General features: G+C 39.9%; 1 protein-coding gene across 5 annotated transcripts in view; it reads left to right on the plus strand.

Annotated features, from left to right (window-relative positions):
- Window positions 1–25,914, plus strand: part of ZNF365 (zinc finger protein 365) — a 153,674-nt gene that overhangs the window by 76,234 nt on the left and 51,526 nt on the right. For 4 of the 5 annotated variants that reach the window (XM_074232338.1, XM_074232337.1, XM_074232336.1 and 1 more), the window contains one exon: window positions 23,532–24,266. In XM_074232338.1, the coding sequence (XP_074088439.1) occupies window positions 23,532–24,266 (735 nt within the window). Of the gene's footprint in view, window positions 1–18,033; window positions 18,109–23,531; window positions 24,267–25,914 lie in introns of those variants that run through there. The other variant, XM_074232339.1, reaches the window with a different exon arrangement.

Genomic DNA, 25,914 nt, shown 5'->3' on the forward strand with positions numbered 1-25,914 from the left:
CTTTCTAGGCCTCAGTTTCCTCATTTGTAAAATGAGAAAAGTTAGATTAGATGATCTCTACATTCAACATCTTGAGGTTCTGCAAATCTTTCATAAAAGATCCAGGGTTTTATTTCTTTGTTGATCAGGAAAGAAAGTATGGATTACTAAAATCCAAACATAAAATAAAGATAAAAATGTCATCCTAAAATCTTTGTTGATAAAATTTGATTTTGAACTGGAAAATTTTTTTTAAACTGTATTGATAATTTTTACTTTCACGACACTTTCATATTCAAATGTATCCCTCTCCCAGTTCTCTTTTAAGAAGTCATTCCTCTTTTCAAATTTTAAAAAAAGGAGGGAAAAGAAGCAATTGAGTAAAACTAGCAAACTCTCAGCTAAATCTGCCAGGATATAAAATACTTCACATCCGTTTTTTACAAAGGATTAGGAATCTGAATTTTCTCAATTCTTCTTTGGGGTCAAATTGAATAAAAATAGTCATATACCATTTAGTTTCTTGTTTTTTCTTTTCCTTCCTCCCTTTTTATTTTTCTTTCTTTCTTTCTTTCCTTCTTTCTTTCTTTCTTTCTTTCTTTCTTTCTTTCTTTCTTTCTTTCTTTCTTTCTTTCTTTCTTTTCTCTCATCCTTTTTCCTTTCTTTCCCCCTTCTCCCCTCCCTCTCTTTCTTCCTTCCCTTCATCCTTTTATTCCTCTATCCCTCTCTTCCTTCTCTTCTCCCTTTATCCCTCGCTCAATCTTTTCCTCCTTTCTTCCTCCCTCACTTTCAGTTGCTATAGTTGTTCATTTAAGAAACACATAGATAATAAAATAGGAAGAACAAAACAGAGGTTCATAGATTTAGAACTGAAAGGGAACTTGCCGCTATCCAGACCAATCTCTTTCAACACATGGGATTCTTTTATTGACGATAAATGTGAAAGAACAACCCAACTAAATAAAGACTATCAGCCCAAATGACTGACATATATATATATATATATATATATATATATATATATATATATATATATATATATATATATATTGAGCTTCATATTGTGAAAGGGAAACTGGAAGAAGGCAAGCAGGACTAGGAGAGCTTTATGAAAAGAAGACTTGAGGAGGGATGATGGGTTAGCTAAATAAATACTATCTTAACCCAACTGGCTAAGCTGTTGGACCTCATATTGTGGAAAGAAGACTGAAAACCTAGAGTTAATGTGGAGGAAGACATCTAGGATCAGGAGAATTGTATGAAAAGAACACTTAAGGAAGGATGGTGTGTCAGTATTTTGAGTGGTCATCCTGTGGAAGAGGGATTAGTCTTATTTTACTTGGCTCTAGAAGCTAAACTAGAAACAATGGTTAGAAATTACAGAGACATAAACTTAATAAATGTGGGAAATTTCTAATGATCAGAATTATCCATTATTATTCCATCACAAAGTAGAATAGTCTTTCCAAATACAGGGGTTCACCTTTCTTGATTTCTTGGAGATGTTGATAAAAAAGGAAGGGGCATTCACATGTAGGGTTAGACTAGATGATCCTCAAGGTCCTTTTTAATTGGGAGATTCTGTACTTCTATAAACCAGATTTTATGTTCAATTTCTTTTGCTTCATAAATTCCTCCTTGCAGATGGATATGATAATAAATCTTAGTCATTTCCTGTTGTCCTGTTGTCTCCATCTGCCTCCATAGTTCTAGTTGTTGGGAGAATGAGTAATCTCCATCATGCTCTTACTCAGCATGTAAGAGTGAGTGGAAAGCGAATTAGTGTTTGGAAAGTAGGAGGAGAAGCTGGAGTGAAGAGGCTTATAAGTGGTGGTTGATTTAATGATTTGATAGTAAAATGGGAGGGACGCGCCATGGCATTGTTGAGACTAACAAGTCAATTTCCTATGTCCTGGCTAGTTGGATGAAAATAAGAGTTCTCATCCAGCTTCATGAGGGTTTGGGGAAAGTGATGTGAAGGGAAAACAAAGCACAGAGGGAACAAGGACATGAAAATATGCCCTAAAAATTGACAGGATTTAGGATATGATGAATTCATAAAGGAAGAAGTTGAACTGTGAAATATACTCATTGACAACCATAACATTGCCATCCCACACCTCAACCTGGTTCTTTACTTCTCGAATGCTAAGGCAGTTATAGAGTTATAAATTTAGAGCTAGAAGGGACCATAGAGGTTGTTTGGTCTAACTCCCTTATTTTATAAATGAATAAACTGAGACTTAAAGAGAAGCAGCTAGATGACTCAGTGGACAGAGTTCTGGGTCTGGAATCAGGAAGCCCTGAGTTCAGATTTAGTGTCAGACATTCACTAGTGTCCTGGGCGAGACCTTGTTTACCTTAATTCGCCAGAGAAGGAAATGACAAGCCATTCCATTCTCTTTGCCAAGAGACCCCATGGGTAGGATGGTTCATGGGGGCCAATAAGAGTTGGACAGGATTGAGTGACTGAAAAGCAACAGCCAACTGAGGCTCAGAAGAATGAATTGCCTTGCTGAGGGTCACCCAGTTAAGTATCAGATGCAAGATTGAAATATAGGTCTTCCTGACTACATGTCGCACACTATTTACCACAATATCTCTTAAGGAGCTTGTCTGTTTCCTCACAAATTTATAAAAATATATGTTCTTTATATTTAATTAATCAATTTCCTCTTAGCCCCTCATACCAGTTTATAAAATAAAATAGAGAAATCCTTTTTCTCATAAGCTTTTCTCTTCTCTTTCTTACATGAAATCCTCTAGTTTCATGGGTTTACATGAACATCAATGTTAGTGCCTATGTAATTTATTAACAATGTAACCCCCCAAAATACAGAGATATACTTAAATATTTCATCAGGGCATAGCTACAGATCCTTCTATCTATCGTAACTGCTGAATCCACAGTCACAAAATGAAGTCATAGTAAAATTACTGGTTGTCTTAAATAATTTGCAAACCACCGGAATGATGCTCAGCTTCCCTTTGAATGAATGAATGAACATCTGAACAATTGGAGCTTATTGATTACTAATTGACAAATTATTGAATTAATCCCAAGAATGATTTAATAAACAGACTGTTGGAAGTATAATCAAGAAGGATGACTTAAATTTTTATTTATAGCACTTAAAAAAGTTTAACCTTGGTCTTAACTTCATCTCCATGGGTCTCTGTTCATAAAGTTTATTAGGTTTGAACTTGATGATTTTGAGGGGGCTTCAAATATATGATTCTAGCTTCCTTATTATTGTCACCCTTCCCTTATCCAACCTATTATCAAGGCCTGTTGATTTTTCCTTTGTAACATCTCTGGGTTATGTTCCTTTTTCTCCTTTGACACCACCACTCTCATCTCCTCCCACTGGCAATCATCTACTGGTTGGTTCATCTGAAACAAGTCTTCACCCACTAATCTGTTCCCCACAGAGTTGTCAAATTTGATCATGTCACTCCCCTTACTTAACAAATTCCAGTAGATCCCTATCACCTATAGGATCAAATATAAAATTATTTGTCAGGGGATCAAAACCCTTTAAAACTGGCCCCCTTCCTATGTTTCCAATTTTCTTATATGTTACATCTTCTCTCTCTCATATGTTCTGCTTTTCCTCAAAAAATAATGTTCCATCACACTGTTCTAGAGATTTTCATTGGCTGTCCATTACTGGAATGCTCTCTTTAAGCATCTTTACTTTCTTTCTTCATTGGCCTCCTTTAAGACCTGGCTAAAATCCCATCTTCTATAAGAAGCCTTTCCTGATCCCCCTTAATTCTAATACTTTCTCTTTGTTGATATGGCTGTTGTTCCTGTCATTATCCTGTTTATATATATATCCTTTGTATGTTGTTTCCCCCATTATACCATGGGCTCCTTCTGAGCAAGTGTTATTTTTTGCCTTTTTTTTGAACCCCGAACTTAACACAATTCTGGAGACAATAAATAAGTATTCGACAACTATTTTTTTGAGTGATTCTGTAATCTCTTAGTGTTAAAATAAGACTAATTATTAATCAAGGACTTGTCATTTCATCAATGTGTGAACTCTTTCTACTATCTTGGATTACAATCTATCTGTGTAAAATATAATCTGGCCAGAGGCTCAGGGAGATTGAGGGATTTGTCCACAGTCACATAGCTGGAAAAGGTTAGAATCAGGATTTGAATCTGAAACATCCTGACTTAATATCCCAAACTCCATTTGTGTTACTTCTCCTAAAATCCCTAAAAGAACAGTAAGGCCATTTAAGTGTTGTATTTATGGTGAAAAATAATTATCTTCTCCACTCTTCCCACTCCCCAATCAATCAAATAATGGAGGGCAAACAACCTCAGAGAATCTTATTGAGATTTGGCTTAAAAGAGGCTGAAGAGTGCTCATTAATCTCAATAATAATACTTGTGAGCAAGCTATCTAGGCCTGTCAAATCAACATGGGGCGGTAGGTATAGAGATTGAGAGTCAGGAATCAATCAGTCAATTGACAAGTCCCTATTAACAGCTTCTTATATGCCAGGGCACTCTGTTAAATGCTTAAAGGTCTGGGTTCAGGTCTACCTCTAAGCCTTACTGCTCTATGACCTTATTTGTTTCTGACTTGCAGACAACCCTCTAAAACTAATTTACAGACTATATAGTTCTGTTATAGGGGAAGTTAGTGCTTCTGACTCTTAACTAGCTGGGAAACCAGTGTGTGAATTCTTTCCACTACCTCAGAACACAGTCTATCTATATGGTCTAGTCTTATAGAATGACCAGAGGCTCAGGGAGATTAAGGGACTAGTCCATAGTCACTCAGCTAGAAGGAGTCACACTTAAATTCTCTGAACTTCAGAAAAATCTCAAAACCATAAGTTATAGAAAAATTATAAATCCTGCTTCTAAAACTTACTAGTCATGAACTTGGAGGTCTCAGTTTCCTTATCTGTAAAAAAAATGATAATATCGATAGCACTTGTTTCACAGATTAGTCAGAAGGTTAAAATGAAATAATTTATGTGAAGAGTGCTTTGATGACTTTCAAACCTTGGAGAGGTCAGATACTGTCATTAGAATCAGATTTCTTCCCAGTAAAAATATTTTTTCAAAATATTGCTCTCTTTATTTTTGCAGCCTCTTCATTTCCAAACCTACTATCTCTTTCATCCACTGAGCCATCCCTTGGGATGAAGAATACAAAAGAAAGAATAAAAAAAAATCGGTTCAGCAAACCAATCAGTGGAATAGCCAGTTAGTCTGAGAATATATGTCCTATTCCATACTGTAATCTTCCACCTCTTTAAAGATGTAAGGGATGAACAGCTCTCAGTTGTTCTTTAACGTTAGTTAAAATCAAGTGAACTATTCTAATACAAGAGGAGATCCTTTCCTGTCAAAGGAGAGGAAAATTTTCAGGTAAATAGTAGAGAAGTTAAGCATTCCTTAACCAAAGATCCAAATGCCTACAGAGTAAAATATTTTTAAATGATTCCTTATCCTTCATCACTGTTAATGGGAAACATTCCAGCTTGTCCCACGTACTCCCATCATGTACAGAATAAAAGGGAGAGTACATGTCTTTTTTTCTAATTTTCAATGTTCTGGAATATGTTCTTTCCCAGTCTTTTACTGTAACCAAAAGCTTTTTTCTCTCTCTCTAAAAATACCCTTTTTTAAAGAGCAAAATAAACCTGCCTCTATGTACTAGCTGTTTAAATTTTTGTCCTATTTTGACTGAACTCCATGTGCAATAACTCATTCTGCATACAATTAAATATTTCATACCTCATAATTCATGTATTTCAACTGTATCTTTTTTTGTACATTTATTCCCTAGCAACGCACATCTTATACTTCCCACTATCATTTATCTCAGAAAAAGTGTCAAAGACTTCTCTTCTCATTACAGATCACGAACAAAGAAAATAGATGGAACGTTTGTGAGAACAGGGGGACAGAGACCTTTTCTAGCTGGAAAATTCTGTGAAATTCACTAAATTTTGTCTTCTAACAATTTTCTCTCTCTATGCCACTGAACCTTTTACCAGAATTGTGGCTCAGTGGTTATCATTTCATTTTCTTCTGATGCTTCAACCTTTCTGACAAACAATCAGGGAATGATGAAAATTCTCTAAATGGAAAGAGGAAGATGATTCACAAAATCTTAGACCTGGAAGGAATCTTGGAGGGCAATCTGCCCAACTTGCCCATTCCTATAATGATATAACTGATATAATATCAAATTTGGAGTTAGAAGAGCTGAGTTACCTTTGTAGCTTCTGACCTTGGACAAGTCACTTTCTCGGCATTAGTTTCTTTATCTGTTAGAGGGGTTCAACTAGATGACCTCTAAGAACCTTTCCAGCTTTAAATCAAAGATCTTATGATCTTAAGTTCTCCCCCTTCTTTCAAGGTCAAACCCAGGTGCCAAGTAGCTCAAGAATCCTATTTAGAATCCTTCTCCTCTTTCTCTCCACTATTTCTACCTCTGGTAAAAAATGTTTTGTCTCCTTAAATTGCTAATATAGCATGTTTCCCACCATTTATCCTTTGCACATTTCCTTCGTTATCTCTCATATCATAAGTGTTTATATTATTATACAAACAAAATATAGTTATTTGCATGTTGTCTTTCCCAACTGTAAGCTCCTTGAGGACAGGGACTGTTTTTTTTATCTTTCTTTATATCCTCAGTGCTTAGCATAGTTCCTGGTCCCTGGCAAATTCTTAATTCATTCTTGATCTGACTTATGATTTTTTCTATGTGGATAATACCAATCCTTCTCTGAGTGGAGATGGTCTTGGAGAATTGCTGTGGTCAAAATAAGTTGTCGCTCAGAAGTTTTGAGTCTCTAAGGCGGACCTTAGATATACATACTGAGTTTCTGGATCTGAACTCAAGCTTTTCCAATACGGCAGCCATCATACACCTTACTAGCACTATTTCAAGAACCCAGGATATCTTTTACATCGTGATAAGTTATTAGAGGATCACTTTAATTGGATAGTGGAGGGGAAGGATGGATGGTAGACTATTTTCTTTAGGAGTTTAATAGCATAGGAAGGATAGTTTGAGGGAAAGGAAAGGTCAGTGAAGATTTTTTGAGGGTGGAGAGAATGGACAGGCTATAGTGGAAAAGGCTATAGCGGAGAAACCAGTAGAGAGAAAAGACTGGCAAAGATGTACACAGAGAGAGAGGATGACAAACAGATAAATGGAAACAGAAAAAAGGAATGGGAAAGGGAGATTATCTACACAATGTCAATAGAGGAAAAGCCTAGGAAAGTCAGGATCTAAGCACAAATAAAAAGTGTTGGCTTTGGTCTGGAGAAACACCACCCTTTTTTAGATATAAGAGCAAAAGAGGAGAAAATGGGAAAAATGCAAAGGGGACTTGAATTATGGATTAGGAAAAATGAGGGAGCTCAAGACAGATGGCATCAATTTTCTTAGTAAGATAGGAGGCGAGGACATCTGAGAGATGGGGGTGGATGGTGGCATTGCAAGTTTAAAGAGAGAAGAATATACTGAATTGAATTTACAGATTAAGAAAATGAGGTCCAAAGAGGTTAAAAGAATACAGTAGATGGTGCATTGGATAGGCATGGACTTGAAGTCTGGAAGATTTGCATTCACATCCAGCCCCTGATTCTTATTAGCTGTGTGACTCTGTACAAGTTACCTAACCTCTGTCTCCATCAGTTTCCTTATCTGTAAACTAGGGTTAACAGCACCTATCTGCCAGGACTGTTGTAGGGATAATGTAAGTTAAAATTGTAATATAAGATAGCAGAGTCTAGTTTTTGGTACTATTATTATTATTATTATTATTACTACTATACAGTTAGTTTCTAGACTAGGATATTCTTCCCAAACTTGACTTAGTTTCCTAAAACTACAATGTATAATTCATAAACTGGATTATTGGTTTTTTGGTTATTATCCCATGAGTAGAGTTGTGAAATAGCCTTTCTGGTTTTACTATCTTACCTGAAGAGAGTCAGTAATCAGGTTCCCCATCTCATCACCCAACTGCAAGAGTTCTCTCCAAGTTAATCACCAAATTGGAAGATGTTTTATTATTCCTAATCTTTTCTCTTTCTACTACATTTGATACTACGGATCATTCTCTTATAGACTCTCTCCTTTCTAGGTTTTTTATGACATAATTCTTTCCACCTTCCTACATTTGATTGCAAGCCCATTCTAAGTAGGAATGATTTTCCTATCCACAACTACACCCCCAGGGCCACTAGTGAGCACCATAGTACATACCATGGGCTTAGAATGGAAGACTCATTTCCATGAGTTCAAATTCACTCTCAACATTTACTAGCTGGGTGCTCCTATTTGCCTCAGTTTCCTCATCTGTAAAATGAGCTGGAGAAGGAATTGGGTAAGCACTCTAGTATATTTGCCAAGAGAACCCCAAATGGGGATACAAAGAGTTGAACATGACTGAAAAACAGCATCTAGAGTTTCAGGTCTTGGTACAAAGTAGGTAAATACTTGTTGAGTTCACATAGAGTTAATTAATTATGGTGCAGCAGGAAGAATACTGGATTTGGAATCTGAGAACCCCACTTCAAACTCCCACTCTTTAACTAGTTGACTGAAAGAGTTTGGGTGAGGTTTTCTCCATTTTTCTCACCAATAGACTGAAGGAACTGGACTAGAAAACCTACAAAATTCTTTTTGGTGCAAAATATTTGCACATCCTGGTTGCCTGGCAAAGAGACTAAAGGAGATACTCCTTTGCTAGAATACAGTGAAAAGATCTCAGGTCAGAGGAGACCAGAGGGCTGAAATCTTGGTTCTGCTCCTTCCTATATCTATGACACTGAGCAAACTGCTTAATGACCCCAAACCCGTTATCTCATCCATAACATGAAGAGATTGGACAAATGCCCTCCAATGTCCTTTACAACTTGAAATCTGTGATCCTATAAATTCCATATTTTGATTCCACCTAGTGTCTGTCTAATTCTAATCTTAAGCCTGCTGGATCCTTGGTGCTCCTGGTGAGTAGACTGGTAGTTGCCATGCCAACTGAAATTGGGTTTTTTATTATTTCACCACAGTGATGGGACTTTATAAATGCAATCTTAAAACTTCAGCCAAGCGCCTTTGAAGAAAGATTATGGCAACAGAGTTTTGTTTTCCAGGGAGACAAAAACCCCAAAGTAATGGTAGTTGAACATCAAGGGTCATGGGTCAGAGGTTGTAGAGTTTCATATCTGAAGTCACAGATCCTGGATCATGAACCCTGACTCTGCTATCTGATCCCCTGAGAGACCTTGGGCAAGTCATGTTCTCTTTGGAAACTCCATATTTTCACCTATAAAAATGAATGAGTTAAATGAAATGAGCTCAAAGCTCTCTTTTAGCTGCCAATCCTAGGAGACTATATAGAAGTTGGGCGTCATGGAAAGAGGGCTGCTTTTAGAGCTCTTAACACTCTGCTCTGATCTGGTTTGCTCACTCCTCAACTGTGAAATGTGCAGGTCGACTAGATGGCTTCTAAGCCCCCCTTCGAGCTCTGGCTTTATAGATTTTAGTGCCCCATCCCAAGCAGATTTTATCTACTTTGTTTATAGAGTATATTATCTGTGGGGTGGGGGGCATGGAGATGGGCCTCTTTTCCTGCTTCTGGACAGTTGACCCTTTGCTAAGGGACATACCTCCTGCTCTCTAATTGATCCCTTGCTTCCAAGGGTATAGGGTTTGGGGAATTGGGATGTGGAGAGGGCAACATCTCTCTTTCTCAAGAGGATTGGCAGCTGAATCATGAAGACTGGCTGCTGTATAAATAGAAGACCTGAGAGAGACAGTTTGTGGTCTTCTGAGGAGTTATGTCTTTGTTGGAACCAGTCAATGGCTTTCACTTTGACTTCTATCAAGGTGAGGAGGGGATTTCTCACCCTTCTCTGCCCTTAATCAGCTATGACAGCTTCAATCACTTGGCAGCACAAGAATATAATAAATTTAGGCCATGGGCACAACTGATATTTTAAGTCTGTACCAATGTACACTTATTAACTTTCTGGGTTTTAAGCATTTCTTTTGCAGTGGAAGAAATAAATTTCTGTCCTATACTGATATTTACTACAGTATCTACTTGCTCTTTGTAGACTTAGCTAGAAGGTACTCTATTAATCTCTAAAGATACCCTAGACAAGAGCCCTGCTTATTTTTAAATTAATTTTTTAGTTTTAATTTTTAAATTAATCTTTTTGACAGGCATTTATTTTTTCTCCTTCTCAAGAACCTCCCTCATTGGAAGAAAACATCCCCCCCCCCAAACTTTATAACAAATGTTTTTCCCCTCAAGTCCTTTCCCTCATTGTTAGGAGGGAAGGGACTTATTATCTATAAGCCCTCTGTAATCATAGTTGGTCACTGGGTTGGGCAGAATTTTTAAAATATTTCCAAGATATTTGAATCACACAAGACAAATTTATTAATTAACAGTTATACAGTTAGGTGACACAATGGATAGAGCACAGACAGAGCAGTCTGGAGGATTGAGTTCAAATCTACCTTGGACACTTTTTACCTGTATCACTGGGCAAATCAATTGACCCTATTTGCCTCAGTTTCCTCATCTGTAAAATGAACTGGAGGAGGAAATGGCAAACTATTCTAGTATCTATCTTTGTCAAGAAAATCCCAAATGGGGTCATGATGAATTGGACACAACTGAAATGACTCAAAAACCCAAGAACCAAAAAAAAAAAAAAAAAAAGAGCAGATAATATGCTAACCTCTGGATATAAAAAAGTAGAAGCTAGTCACTGCCTTTAGGAGTTTATAGTCTAAAGATGGAGATGACAAGTAAATATAAACAAGTTATATATCAGACAAATAGGAAATAATTAATAATTAATGGGGGAAGGCACCAGAATTAATGACAGTGAGTGGGGTTGAAAAAGTCATAAAAGATGGGATGTTGCCATGATATAAATTGTTCTGTCTGTTTTCACTTCATTCTGCACTAATTCATATAAATCTTCCCAGATTTCTCTGGAACAGTCACTTTTGTAATTTCTTAAAGTGCCATGGTATTCCATTGCATTCATATACCAAAATTTGTTCAGACAATGTCCAACTATTAGACCCCCCCATTCTTTCTCGTTCTTTGGTATTACCAAAAGAGCTGCTAAAATATTTTAGAACCTTTTCCTGTTTCTTTGACCTTTTTAGGGTGTAGGTCTAGCAATGGGATTCCTGTGTCAAAGGACAAACACAATTTTAGTAATTTTGGAAGCATGAATGGATAGACCAATTCACAGTTCCACCAACAATGTACTGGTATACTTGCTTTCTTGTAGCCCCTCCAGCTTTTGTCATTTTCTTTTATTACGTTTTCCCCTCAAACTGATGAATTTGGGGAGGAACTGTTTAATTGTCATTTTTCTAATTATTAATGAAGCATTTTGTATTTGGTTATTGATAGCTTGAATATCTTCCTTTGATAATGACCTGTTTCTATCTTTTGCTCACTTATTAATTAGTTAATGATGTTTATTGATTGCTAGTTCCTCTGACTCTGTTCTTTGTTCATTTTTCATTTTTATTGCTGCCTTTCCATATTTCTATACAGATTTTTAAGGTTTTAAAAAATTGTGTTGGAAAACATCATGCAGATGGACAATGCTCTGGGTCGATTTGAGTAGAAAGAAATTAAAAGGATGGTTTTCCTTTGGAAATTTGCACATAGCTTTGAGTGATCCTAAGCTTCTCTCTGAAACAGAGAGGCATCTCTATAAAAATGCTATTTGTTTGGTGATGCCAAATGATCCTGAATCTTGAGATACCACAAGTTTGTGTAAATTAACCTTGAATGTTTCCCACAGAGGACCACAGAAAACAGGTGCAATGGATCTACATAGATTAGATTGGATTGCCTTGTAAATGTATGTATGTGGGGGAGGTGGGAGGGGGTTGGGGCAGGGGAGGTTGTAGCTGAAGAAGAAACACATCCCTGTACTTTTGGAAGAGTTGAAAATTGGTTCTGCCATTATGAAAAACTTGGGACTACATCCTAAAAGCTACTAGTTTGTAGCTTTCATACCCTTTTTTTTTTTTTTTTGTAGTTTTTGCAAGGCAATGGGGTTCAGTGGCTTGCCCGAGGCCACACAGCTAGGTCATTATTATGTGTCTGAGGCTGGATTTGAACTCAGGTCCTCCTGACACCAGGACCAGTGCTCTATCCACTGCACCACCTAGCCGCCCCCTTTCATACCCTTTCAACCAACATTAAACATCTATCTTGATGGAGTCAAGATCAGAGGGAAAGAAAGGATCTACCGAGACGAGTAATGAGAGTGGTGCATTTGGTAAAAGCAAAGGACTATGAGCAAAATTGGTGTCCATCAGTTGAGGAAAGGGTGAACAACTGCAATGAACTATTACTATGCTTTTAAATTAAAAAATAAGGGGGCGGCTAGGTGGCGCAGTGGATTGAGCACTGGCCCTGGTGTCAGGAGTATCTGAGTTCAATTCCTGCCTCAGACACTTAATTACCTAGCTGTGTGGCCTCGGGCAAGCCACTGAACCCCATGGCCTTGCAAAAAAAAAAAAACACCTAAAAAATCAAACAAACAAATAAATAAGAATGGATTCAGATAAACACAGAAAGCCTTCTCTGAACTGATGCAGATTGATCTGCATCTGAAATTCGATATGAACTGAACATTGGGTTGAACCAGTGTGACCATAGCAATAATACAAAGGAAATTTACTGAAATTTCTCTGAGTTCTGATGAAAGTAGGAAAGGCTGAAGACAAGTCAATCACCCACTTCTTGACAGGCAGGCAATAAACTGGAGATGCTGAATGAACTTTGCACTTATCAGCGTGGCTAATATGCTCATTTGCTTTGCTAGGTCCTATATATTAGTTACAAAGGAGGACTTTCTACTTTGGAAGATGGTGGTAGTTGTGGTCATGGGAAATTTGACAAAACAGATAAATAATCATCTAAAGATTTTTTTTAAATGAATAGAAGAGACAAAATAATGTGCAAGGAAACAAAAAAGGGCCACTTTATTAAATTGGGCATATATATATATATATATATATATATATATACACACACATTCAAATAAACACATACATATGGACCTAAATAAAAATTTCTCAGTTAAAAAAAACTATATGTAGCAAGTTAAGTTTCTTAAAGAAGCCTTGTTTATTGTGTATTTAAATGTTTGTTCATGGCTAAGTTCATAATAAAACAGAAATAATTTTAATTTTAATATATGTACTCAGTACTTATAAAAACATATTATCCAGGGGCAGATCAGTGGCACAGTGGATAGAACACCAGCCTTGGAGTCAAGTAGACCAGAGTTCAAATTTGGCCTAAGACACTTTATAATTGCTTAGCTGTGTGACCTTGGGCAAGTCACTTAACCCCATTGCCTTAAAAAATTTTTTTAAAAATATCAAAAAAATCATGATAGAAAAGGTAGCCACGATACTTATTAAGAGCAAACCTTCTTTGGGCGGGGGGGCTCAATTTAGGCATTCAACTAGTAAATTCAGGCAAAATTGAGAGAGAAAGGAAAATTAAGAGCAGAGCAGAGAGGCGCCCTGAGTAGCAGGCCATGGAAGGATGCTGACAAGGTTGAACAAGAAAAGATGGGGTGGGAATCCTAGGAAGGAGGACTCACATTGATGAGAGAGCAATAGATCCTGTATGTAATCACATAATAAATGTTTGATGAATCATAGTACACTGATTTTCCAGTTTTTTACTTTATTCTGAATTGCTGGACATCTACAATGCTTCCAGATTTTTCACAATTATAACTCTTGCTGCTCTAAATATCTTTGAACAGTTTTCCTCTGTTTGGAATATGTACAATTTAATTTCTAAATAAATTATTACGATTGAAATGTACCAGTTTGCTCTTCAAGAATTTTGCATCAACTTGCAGGTCTAACCAGCACATTTATATGCATCTTTGCCTTCACAATCTACCCAGCATTTAATTTGCAATTTTTAATAATTTTTGCAACACTAGCACAATTTGAAGTTTGTTGAAAACCTGATTTTTTTTTTTGTCTGCTAAGGAGGCTGAACACTGTTTCAAGTTTATTTTGTTTTCAAACTGCAACATCATAGGGCCATAGTTTTGGAGTGGAAAGGGAGCTTGGAGGTTTTTGAGTACAATCCTTTACATTTTTCATTTTGCAGATGTGGAAACTGAGGCACAGTCAAGCTAAGAGATTTATTTAACTAGGGCTCACAGCATCTAAATCAAAGTCTTCTTGACTTCAGATGTACTACTCTGCCCACTATGATTCCTTGGACCGTTTCTATATTGGGTATTGCCCTTGAATATTTAATAGCCAGCCTTATAGGCTGGCTAACCTCGTTAACAATTAGAATAGCTGACATTTCTATAGTGTTTAAAAGCTTGCAAGGCACATTATTTTATTTGAACCTCACACCAACCCTGAAAGGCTTTATCCTTATTTTACAGATGAAGAAACTGAGGTTTGGGGAAATTGAGGGGCTTGCAAAGAAATATCTAACCATAAAACCCTAAGGCAAGGTTTGAACTCTGGTCTGACTCCAAGCACAGTGCTCTAACCTAATTTATGAACTGAATCTATATTCTTATCACCGAAAGTTTCTTTTCTGAGCAATTGTCCTCCCCATTCTCCTATCAGTTACAAGGCGTGGAAGCCCAAATGAAGTGATGATGGAGGTAAGGCATCTCTCCTATCATGCAATTCTTTTTTTGTTTTTGTGGGTTTTGAGGGGCAGCGGAGTTAAGTAACTTGCTCACTGTCACACAACTAGTATGTATCAAGTATTGGGAACTAACTTTGACCTCAGATTCTCCTGACTCCTGGGCAGACGTTCCATTCACCATACAAGTCTTTGAATCTCTTATTCCAATTTTTCTTTGAAGCGTCATTGATTGTATGGTAGAAGATGCTCATTCCTATCATTTATTTTTTTTTTGCAAGGCAATGGGGTTAAGTGGTTTGCCCAAGGCCACACAGCTAGGTCATTTGTAGCCCTGTGAATGATATTCACTTTTTTACCTCTTTGGAGACTGTTGTTGCTAATTATATAAACATAGGCTCTTTTAATACAAACACAAATCACAAAAAACTGCCTACTGTGTGCATTAATTGCTGAGGAAAATACAGTGTTTGGCTAGGACAAGCTCTCTTTGCTCAAGGACCTTACAATCTATCATCATAAAAATATAACTCTACAGCTGCAAGAGACTTCTAGGGCAGAAGAGTACTTAGCCTTGTGGACATGTCTTAGACCTCTCCGACAGTCTGGTGAAACCCTTGGAGTCTTTCTTAGAAGAACATTGTGAAAATCAAATGGATTGCATATCTATTTTAAAAACCCCACAAATTCATGGAGCTCTGATTAAGAATCCCTCCTTGAGGTCATCTAGCCCTCTTTTGGGGGTTTGTTTTTCATAAATGCTAAAACTGAGGTCCAGGGAAATGAAATGACTTGCCCAAGATCACCCAAAACAATATTGGAGGAATGATTTGAACCCAAATCCTTTCTACCCCAGATTTGGCATTCTTCTCTCTGTAGCAGCAGGGAATCAGAAACCAAGCCAACTAGTTATAATGTGGAATAGATGTTTCTTTATAATGCATAGTGAATACATTGAAGAGTTATGTAACAAGGTTATGTGAGTACTGTGTTACAGTCATTATGTAGCAGGGAATCCATGGAAGACTTCCTGGAAGAAGGAGAAAGAAATGTTCCCTACTGCCCTCAAGGAGTAAAGTTTTATTTACAGTTTGAAAATAAGTTGGAAATGAGACATAATGAAGTCTCTGAAAAGTGGCACACCCCCTAATGTCCTATAATAATGCCCTGTCATTTAGTAAAAATGAGTAGAAATATAGATTGACCATCACCTCAAATAAAATAATTTAAATAGGAATTTGGATTAAAATGTCATGTCCCAGTGGGCACTCCATTTCATGAAATGTTATCAAGCATCTACCATGTGCAAGGCAGTGGGGGTGGTGCCAGTTAATGTTCTGTGATGTAGGAGGTCTCAATCAGCATCACTAACCATTTTAGGATGGGTAGACTATCCAACCAGAGTCCAGTAGGTCTAAATTAAAGTCCTGCGTCATATACTTCCTAACTATGTGACCTTGGGCAAATCTTTTAACCTCTCTCAGCCTCAGTTTTCCCCTCAATAAGATGGGGATAAAAATGTGTAGTCCCCTACCCCACAAGGCTTTTATGTGGACCAAAGAAAATACAAGAAACCTCATATAAGGCTTGCTATTATCCTTAGATAATAGAGATTCCTGAAGCTCAGGGATGTTTTTGTTTTTGTTTTTTAAGAAAAGGCACAGATTTAATTCACAGATTGTTCAAACAGTTAGCAAGTTTCTACAACAAGTTTACAGGTTAATACATAAAGTTCACAGGTTATGTTCTTGGAGAAGTGGCAAGATAGTGAATTTTAATGGAAATAAGAAGAGGGGCGGGAGAGTCATGCTCCCTCAGAACGGGCTAGATTTCCACAGGAAGCAGACCAAAAGGGACAGGAGAGTTTGGGGAATGATGCTCCCCAAGAGTGGGCTACCCACCAAAGGCAGAGGGGCTGAAGTTCAGGGATGTTATAAGATTTTATAAACCAATTGAGAAGCATTTATGAAACACATCAATCAAACAAACACTACACATTTATTAAGCTCCTGCTGTTGTTGTGCTTCATCCTTTGTTCTCAAAGAGGGCCTACTAAGTGCTAGGCAGTGTATTAAGGATTGAGGATCCAAATAGAGACCAAAGACAGTCCCTGCCATCAAGGAGCTCCTAATGGTCAAACATTGGGGCTATTAAAAAACACAGAAGTGAGGGGCAGCTAGGTGATGCAGTAGATAGAGAATGGGCCCTGGAGTCAAGAGGATCTGAGTTCAAATCTAACTTCAGACACTTAAGGATTTCCTTACTGTGTGACCTTGGGCAAGCCACTTAATCTCATTGCCTTGTAAAAACAAAAACAGAAACTAAAACCAAACACAGATGTGAAAATAGGCTTTACCCTCAAGGAGCTTGCATTCTCTTGGGGAAACTGGCATGTGACCATCATGGGTACATAGAAAATTAGAAAAGTTTCATGTGGAAAGAAGTCTGAAGAGGCTTGAAGGGAATTCGGCATTCTGAGACAGAAGTGGAGGAGGGGATCCATTTTTAGGCCGGGGAGACAGTGCGAAGGAAGAGGGATGGGAGATGGAGTGTTCTAGTGGGAAGAACAGCGAGAAGACCAGTGTGGTTGGACTAACTTAGTATGCCTGAGGAGGAGTGATAAAGCAGGGAAGATAAGTTGGGTAAAAGCTGTGGTGGGCTCCAAATGACTTGCCTTTGAACCTCGAGGTCACAGGGGACCCCTGGCTCGCTAGCTAGAAGCCTATTCATAAGCTCAGATGGGAAAAGAGATGCGGCAGGACTATGGAGGGGAGAGAAGCACTGCCACAGAGTTGTGCCAGTCTCTGTCAGTGCCCGCAGCCTGGGTCTCGGGAGCCTCGTCTGGAGGACAAGGAGGTGGATTAGATGGTCTCTGAGGGCCGATGACCTCTCGGCCCTCTTCTCGGCCGGACCGCCACGGCCGGCAAGTCCCTGCCTCCGGAAAGCCGACATTCCCTAGCGAGATTGCAGCTGTCCTGAGCAGAAACACCCGCTCTGCGGCGCAGCGCCCGGGAGACCTTGGACTTGTCCCCCCCCCCCCCAGCCTCGGTTTCCTCTTCTGCCTCCTGAGGTCCTTCTCCTCCGAGGGGCTCCTGGCGTGTCGGGGGCTGGGAAGGGCCCGGGCCTCGGGGCGGCGGCGGGACCCTGGGCACGCCCGGCCCCGGGCCCGGGCCGCCTTCCCGCCAGCCCGGCCTGGCTGGGCCTGGCGGGGCCCCGGGGCCCGAGCCCGGGCGCCGCAGCCGCTGCCCCCCCGGCCCGGCGCCCCCGCGCCCCCCGCCGCCGCTCGCTCCGCCCCGGGCCCCGCCGCGGGGGGGCGGGCAGGGCGGGCCTCAGTGCGGCGGGGTACCGGGCGGCTCCTGATTTACGGCTCTGCTGAAAACCGCGTCCTGCCGCCGCCGCCGCCGCCCGGGCCCCGCCGCCGCCGCCGCAGCAACAAGTCTGGTGAGTGGGGGGCCCGGCCCGAGGGGGCGGGGGGCGGCCCGGGGCCCCGCAGCCGCGCGGGGAGGGGGGGCGGGCCGGCGGGGCCCCCCCGCGCGGCCGCCCTGGGGGCCCCCCGGCCCTGTCACCTCCCTTCAGCTCCCCCCCCGGAATCCTCCCCGCCTCGGGGCTGGCGGGGCCCTGGCACTGCCCCCACCCCATCATCCGGCAGCCCGGCCCCCCGCGGCACTCTCCGTGCCACCCCCCCACCCCTTCCCCGCCGCCGGCCATTCTGCCCGGTGAGCCTTTGCCCAGCCAAGTGGCCCAGTAAAGGAGTTTGTGAGGGCTTTTCCCTCTGGATTCCCAGAAGTCAGGCGGTCTGGAGAGTGTGGCATGCCGGCTCTTTGGGGCTCCCTTGCAGCCCAGAACTGTCGCTGAGGCTGTGCTCCCCGACACCCATACTCCCCCCCCCCCGCCCTTGGGGTTTTTTTTGGCAAGGCAATGGGGTTCAGTGACTTGCCCAAGGTCACACAGCTAGGGAATTATTAAGTGTCTGAGGCTGGATTTGAACTCAGGCCCTCCTGCCGCCAGGGTGGGTACTCAAGCTACCCCCCTTCCTTGCTTTTCTAGCCCGGATTCCTCATGCATGTTACATCCCTGCCCAGTGCCATCTAGACACAGTTCGGGGTTGCTATCCGTCATCTGTTGCCAAGGTGAATAGCAGTAATTCCTCAGAAAACAGGAACTTCTCATTTTTGAGAGTTTTGTTGGAGGACTGCCTTGAAAAATGTGTATGCCTCGGAATAGGAGGCTATATTTAAAACTGGCCAGGATCCCAGAGGTCATCTGATTCAGTCCCATTTATAATAGCAGCTTCCATGTTCATAGAGCCTGAGTTCCTAACCTGAGGGTCAGTGAGCAGCTTTCAGGAGGTCTCTGAAGCCAGATGATAAAAACAAAGCACAGCTCTAGTACAATGGTTTTTACCAACCTTGGCTTTCCTTTGTCAATCAGAAGCATTTATTAGCACTTCAGTAACTAGCCTTTATTAAGGGACGACAGGCACTCTGCCAAGTACTGTTGTTACAAACAAAGGCAAAAGACAGTCCTTTCGCCCACTGAGGTCACAGGATACTGAAAGAGACAAATGAAAATACCTGTAGAAATGAGAGATAAGCAAGATAAATTGAGATAATCCACCTGGGGAAGACATGAACTTTTAATAGACACAGACACACAGCATTTACTCAAAAGTGGCCCATTGACTTCACCAAAGTGTCAAAGGGGTGCATAGCAAAAGAGTTTAAGAAACTTTTCTATAGAACCCGAGAGTTGGCAAATTTGCCCTTCCTATTTTATGAATGAAGAAACTGAGACTCCAGAAGATGAAATGACTTGCTGCCTAAGCCAAGATTTGAACCCAGATTCCCTGTTTCCAAATATAGTGCTCTTTCCACAGAATAATTTCAGAGCATTCAAATGACTTTTTGTTCAACCCATTCCATAGTGCAAAGCACCATATCAGGGACCAGGGATACAAAGATGAGAGTACTTGCCTTGAGAAACTTACACTCATTCTCCTGTCTTGATCCTAGACTTTTGTTTTTGCTTTTGTTATTTAGTCATGTCTGACTCTTCATGAATCGATTTGGGGTTTTCTTGGCAAAGTGGTTTACTATTTCTTTCTCTAGCTCTTGAGACAGATGAGGAAACTGAGGCAAATAGAGTTAAAAGGCTTGCTGAGGGTCACACAGCTAGGAACTATCTGAGGCTAGATTTGAATTTAAGTCTTCCTGCCTCCAGGTGAGGAGATCAATCCGCTGTGCCACCTAGTCTTCATGCAAGGTGCAATAATTCAACAATATTAAATTGACATTTGTTGAATTGAGCAATGTATGAGACCTAACCAAAGTCTCCTTTGTTGAAAGCATTCATCACTAGAGGACTTCAGACTCTTTATACACTTTGGATACTCTTCAGAGGCTAAGATGCAAAAGCTTCTCCTTGTTATAAGCAGGACTCTGTCTAAGGCTGAAATTTGCAGGTTACCATTGGTTGGTTGTCTCATTACTTATCATTATCATTGTTATCATCTTTATCTTTATCATTATTATTATTTATGACACTACTTAAGATTGGGAAAAGACAGCTGAGTTTGCTTTCCTCAGGCCTAATTTTAAAAACAAATGTGTTTTCAGTAGACAACTGTCTCATCTTTGTCTGCTTCATGACTCCAATATTTCCTTGCTTGGTAGGCATGACTATCAGCCTGGATCAGCAAAGTGAGCTGGGGCCTTCTGTCTACTAGGAAGGAAAAGGAAAAGCCAGAGACTTAGGATTCTGATCCCTGCCAACTTTGTGTTGTAGAAGAGGCTTTGGCCTGGGTGGCAGCAGTCTGGGGCTCCCAGTCCTAAACTGAATAAAATATATCCCCATCCAAAGGTCTCCTTTTTACGTTCATTTTCCTGCAATGATCCTGCCTCTAGTTGCAGTAATTCATTGATATTGAATTGAAATTTGTTGAATTGAACAAAATATAAACCCCGACCAAAGACCTCCTTTCATTTATTTAATCAATAAAGAACTTTGCAAACCAGAATGTGTATAGAAATATGAGTAGTTATTACTATTGGTCTGCCACTTCACATCTGTAAGGTAGATGGATGACATTCTCTTTCTCTTGAAAATGAGTTAATAGGAATAGTAAAGTTTTGAAAATTAACAAAATCTCACCATGCATTAATGATACTCAGCATATATATTGTCAACCTAAATTGTTTGGGGCTAAAAAACGAAATAACAAAAAGCTAGGTTAAACATGAAGTTTATTCTTTAAGATTGACTTAGAAACCACAGGTAGAAGACATCATTAGAACTGTGAGGCATATTTACACAGAAAGGACAAAGAGCCATGAAACTGAGCTAATCAACTAATAAGATTCCAAATAGCATAGTTATACATTACGATCCTCTCATAAATTATATTTGCTTCAAATTCCTAGGCTTAAGCTGGAAAAGGAATATTTACAAATATAGAATTTCTCTTTTATTTTGTGATTTGTTGACCCTGGTAAAAAAATTATTTGATGCTGTTACAAGGATGACCAGATAGTATTGACATAGGCCAAGTCAACATTGAAATGGAGAACAGGTCTTGACATTGCAGATTGCCATTTTTATACACTGAGATAGCATTCGGGTTTATAACTCTTAATTAGAGCCTAAGAATGCAGACTTTGACCAGAAATATGTTATAAAAACTTATTAAACTTTGAAAATATTTTATTTTATATATATATATATATATATATATATACATATATATATATATATATATATATATATATATATATATATATATATATCATTTTGATGCAGAGGAAAGGTTCGGCAGAGAAAGTGTTATGCTGGCCAACAGTTAACTTGTAATTTAGGGTTAGGGTTACTGTTTGTTAGCATAACATTTTCAGACACAAGTTAACTGTTGGTTAACATCACATTTTCTCTGCCTAGTTCTTTCCTCTGAATCAATTTCATTTGATTCTCAAAATATTAGGATATGAGAAACCCTGGAACCTGCTGATTCTGTTCCCTTGGGCCAATTTGATTGCTTCTCTGTCCTCTTGATAAGTCTGAGAACTAAGAGATTCTGATATACTTCGGTAGGAGGTGTTTCTTTCCATGGGAGATGTAGTCCAATCCCTGTCCCCATCCTTGCTCAAAATGACCCTCTAATATGTGTTGCTGGTAGGCTTTGAAAAGTCTATAGAAAAGACCTGTTATTTCATCCACATAGGGTAAGATCTTGCCACTTTACTTGTAACTTCTCCTCTTGGAAAGTTGTCTGGGGACACATGGAAGCCAGAAATTATCAAACTCAGAACTCAGACCAGGTCTTTCTGACTTCAAGGCCTGCCCTTTATCCAGAGACATCATATTGTCTCTCTAGGTGCAATTTGTTCAATTTACATTCTCCAGATGAATATATAGACATTGCTAGATGTCTTCTTCATTGACTTTATTGACCCTTCACAAGGGTCAGTTACAAATCCCACCTCCTATAGGAAGGCTTTCCCAATGCTTCATTCTACTGTCTTCCTCTGTTATTTCCAATTGGTCTTGTAGGTTGTGAGTCCTTTAAGAGCAGGTACTGTCTTTTCCTCTTTTTGTGCCTCCATCTCTAGTGCAGTGTCTGGTATACAACAGGTGCTCAGTAATTGCTTATTCTCTGAGTGACAAGTAAATGGATCTAATACATTCAGTAAGGAGTGGGACCAAGATTTGACCTTAAGTCCTGATTCTAAGTCTCATCATTAGTTCCAGTGTGCCCAAGCTGTATCCCATACATAGATGCATTTTGAGTAGTAATGTTATAATCCTGGCATGTAGTCCTATGGGATTTCTACTTTCCAGAATTGTAAAACTCCCTTTGTACCACTAAAGGAATTGCCTGGCTGAGCCATAGTGTTAGCATTTAAATAATTGAAGGAAGGATGGACTGTGTAGATAATAATCAGGAACCAGTTTTGGAGAGAGAAGGAAAATGAATGTTTCTGAAGCTGGGTTCCAGTTACTGCCATTCATCCATTTTATGCAGTTGCTGAAGACAGAACCTTCTAAATAACCCTGAATGTTAGTTTTAGGTCTTTCCCTTATTTATCAAATGGAAGGGGGAGGGCCAGATGTTCTTTTGAGGTACCTTCCAATTTGAGCTCATCAAGGGGGCTCTTAGCTGTTTTTCTATCATGGATGCTTTTATTTATTACAAAAATACATGTAACCATATACATATATATATATATATATATATATAAAACTACATATCTATTTATTTACACACACACACACACACACACACACACACACACACACACACACATATATATATATTTATCACATATATCTACATATGGGGAACTAGGTTGCCCAGTGGATAGAGCACTGGTCTTGGATTTAGGAGTTCAAATCCAGACTCAGACACTTGACTCTTCCAGCTGTGTGACCTTGGGCAAGTCACTTCATCCTGATTGCCTCACATCCAAGATCATCTCCAGACAACCTGATTCTTATCTGGTCACTGGACCCAGATGGCTCTGGAGAAGAAAGTGAGGCTGGTGACTTAGCACAGCCCCCCCCCCCCCCCCAATCCAATTCATGTACTTGTCATGGCATCACTTCCCTGATGTTGTGTCTTAAAAAATGAAGGACAAACATTTAAAAACATTTATACCTACAGATATATATATATATATGTATATATATACATATATATATATATATATATATATGTATATGTATGTCTGCGTCTGCCTGTATGTATTAAATCTAGTTCATGGCTCTCTGGCCTAGATAATCTCTCAGCTCTATTGTAGCTCTGTCATCCTGCATATCTGTGGCATTTGAATATACATAGAACCTCTTTGGTCTTTCTCCTGCCCCTCCTCCAGGATCTTTAGAGTAATGCAACAGAAGGCTTTTGAGGAAAATCGATACCCCTGGCAAGAGTCTTTTGAAAATGTCGCTATTTGCCTACCATTTCGCTGCCCACGGTGTGGTGACCATACCCGTTTTAGAAGTTTGTCATCCTTGAGAGCCCATCTGGAGTTCAACCATAGTTATGAAGAGAGGAGCCTCATGACAAAATGCAGCCTTTTTTCTCCCCTCAAAGACCCAGACCTGATCACTTCATCAGAGCCCCTGAAATTGGGGAGTGGTGGGCAAGTGGTCAAACAGAAGTCCAGCTATGTGAACTTGTGTAACTTGTCCCGGGAAAACCTGAAGGATAGGAAGTCCCTGCAGGTGGTGGCAGAGAGGCCAGTGTCTTTCGTGCCCATCTACACCTCCATAGACTCCTTGGGTGGCCCAAGGGCCAGCCCTGGGCTGCCAGCCACGGATGCCAAAGCTTCCTTTGAGGCCCATGTGAGGGAAAAGTTCAATCAGATGGTCGAGGCAGTGGATAAGACCATTGAGAAGAGGATTGACAAGCTGACCAAAGAGCTGGCACAAAAGACCGCGGAACTGTTGGAAGTCCGGGCGGCTTTTGTGCAGCTAACTCAGAAAAAACAGGAAGTTCAGAGGCGAGAGAGAGCCTTGAACCGGCAAGTGGACGTGGCGGTGGAGATGATCGCTGTGTTGAGACAGCGGCTTACCCAGTCGGAGGAGGAGCTTCTCCGGAAAGAAGAGTGAGTGTGAAGGGGAAAAGGTGGGAGGGTCTGGTTCTAGAAGTGGCTGACCAGTTTTCATTCTCAATGACACAAAGGTGTATGGACACCCTTTTTAAAAAAAGAATATATATATACATATATATGTAATTTTTAATTTTAATTTTTTATTTTTAAATCCATATTGACAGTGAGAGAGCTAGGGATGAGTTCTTTGATGCTACTCAATCCAGTTTCTGAACTTGGCAATAGTTGGAGTGGGTAAATTCACCCAGAGTTTTGGAGGTGCAAGGGATGGGCAGGAATCCCCTCAGAGGCTGGAAGCTAGATGGTGCAGTAATGTTAAGTCTACATTTTGGGAGGGCCTAAAGTTAAAATTCAGCCTTAGATACTTCCTAGCTGTGGGATCCTGGGCAAGTCACTTAACCCCATTTGCTTCAGTGTTCTTAGCTATAAAAAGAGTTGGAGAAGGAAATGAGCAAATCATCCTACTATCTTTGACATGGACATGCCTTAAAAAAATAAGCACCCATAGATCTTCCTGAGTTTTCTAGAGAAAACAAGACTAACTTTACTACCGCTTCAGGGAGGAAAATGGGCAGGGGGAGAGGTATGTCCCAGAATAGTACTACTGAGGCCCTCTAAATTTCTCCCTGTCAAACAGCCTAGTTGCCCTGCCCTAGTTGTTGTTTTGCTTTCTACTTGCTTTTCTATTCCCATCCATCATTTTCTTCATCCCTAAAATAAGAGAGTTGAACTAGATCTTGGTTCCTATGATTTTTCATAGTAGAAATAGTTTATATGTCTGGGATCTATGATTTTATCTTTTGGGGTCCTCTTTCTACTAACATAAATCATAATCATAAGTTTGGTCCAAAGGAAAGTGCAGAATTTGGAGTCAGGGACCTTGGATTAAATTTTTTACTTTTCACCGCTTATGGTTTGTGTGGCCCTCAGGTTCCTATCCACAGAGGGAGTGAATGGGACCAATGGGAGACCTCTGATAGTTCTTAGTCAATGATCCTGTAACTTCTCTGTGACTTATTTAGATGATCTTGGAGAGTCACTCAAGAGTACTTGAAAATTGTCCCTGCACAGAAATTCTCTGTCGGTCCCTTGTGGGATAGAGGGGGCCCGATGATTGTTTCACTAGAGCAGCTCTGGCTAGTTGTGGAGAAACACATTCAGAGAGACAAAGTTCTCAGCCCAATCCATTTGTTAACAAAACTAGCAATTGGTAATAAATGAAGTCAAGGGACTCTCAATGACCAAAGATCCCAGTTAAGGGTGATTGGGATCTTTTATAGTGATTAACAAGACCTTTGAGTAAGATCTCAAGCATCGTAGGTCCGTCTTCTTTTGATTGGCTGGATGGTCCAATGAGGAGGGAGTATAAGTGTCCTTTAAGCTCCAATCTGTTACATCATTGGAAGAGCAGTCTTCAGGTGATGGGAGTGGTCATCAGGCAATGAAATTAGTCTGTAAGTGAATTTGTTGCTGTTTGTCCTTCATTCTGGAAGAAGACCATGACATCATGGAGCTGATGCCATGACAAGCATATGAATTGGATTTGAGTGAGGGGGGAGCTCTCCTAAGTCACTAGCCTCACTTTCTCCTCTAGAGTCATCTGGGTCCAGTCAGATATGAATCATGACATCAGGGGATGACT

Source organism: Macrotis lagotis, chromosome 4 (assembly GCF_037893015.1).
Source record: "Macrotis lagotis isolate mMagLag1 chromosome 4, bilby.v1.9.chrom.fasta, whole genome shotgun sequence".
Lineage (NCBI taxonomy): Eukaryota > Metazoa > Chordata > Mammalia > Peramelemorphia > Peramelidae > Macrotis > Macrotis lagotis.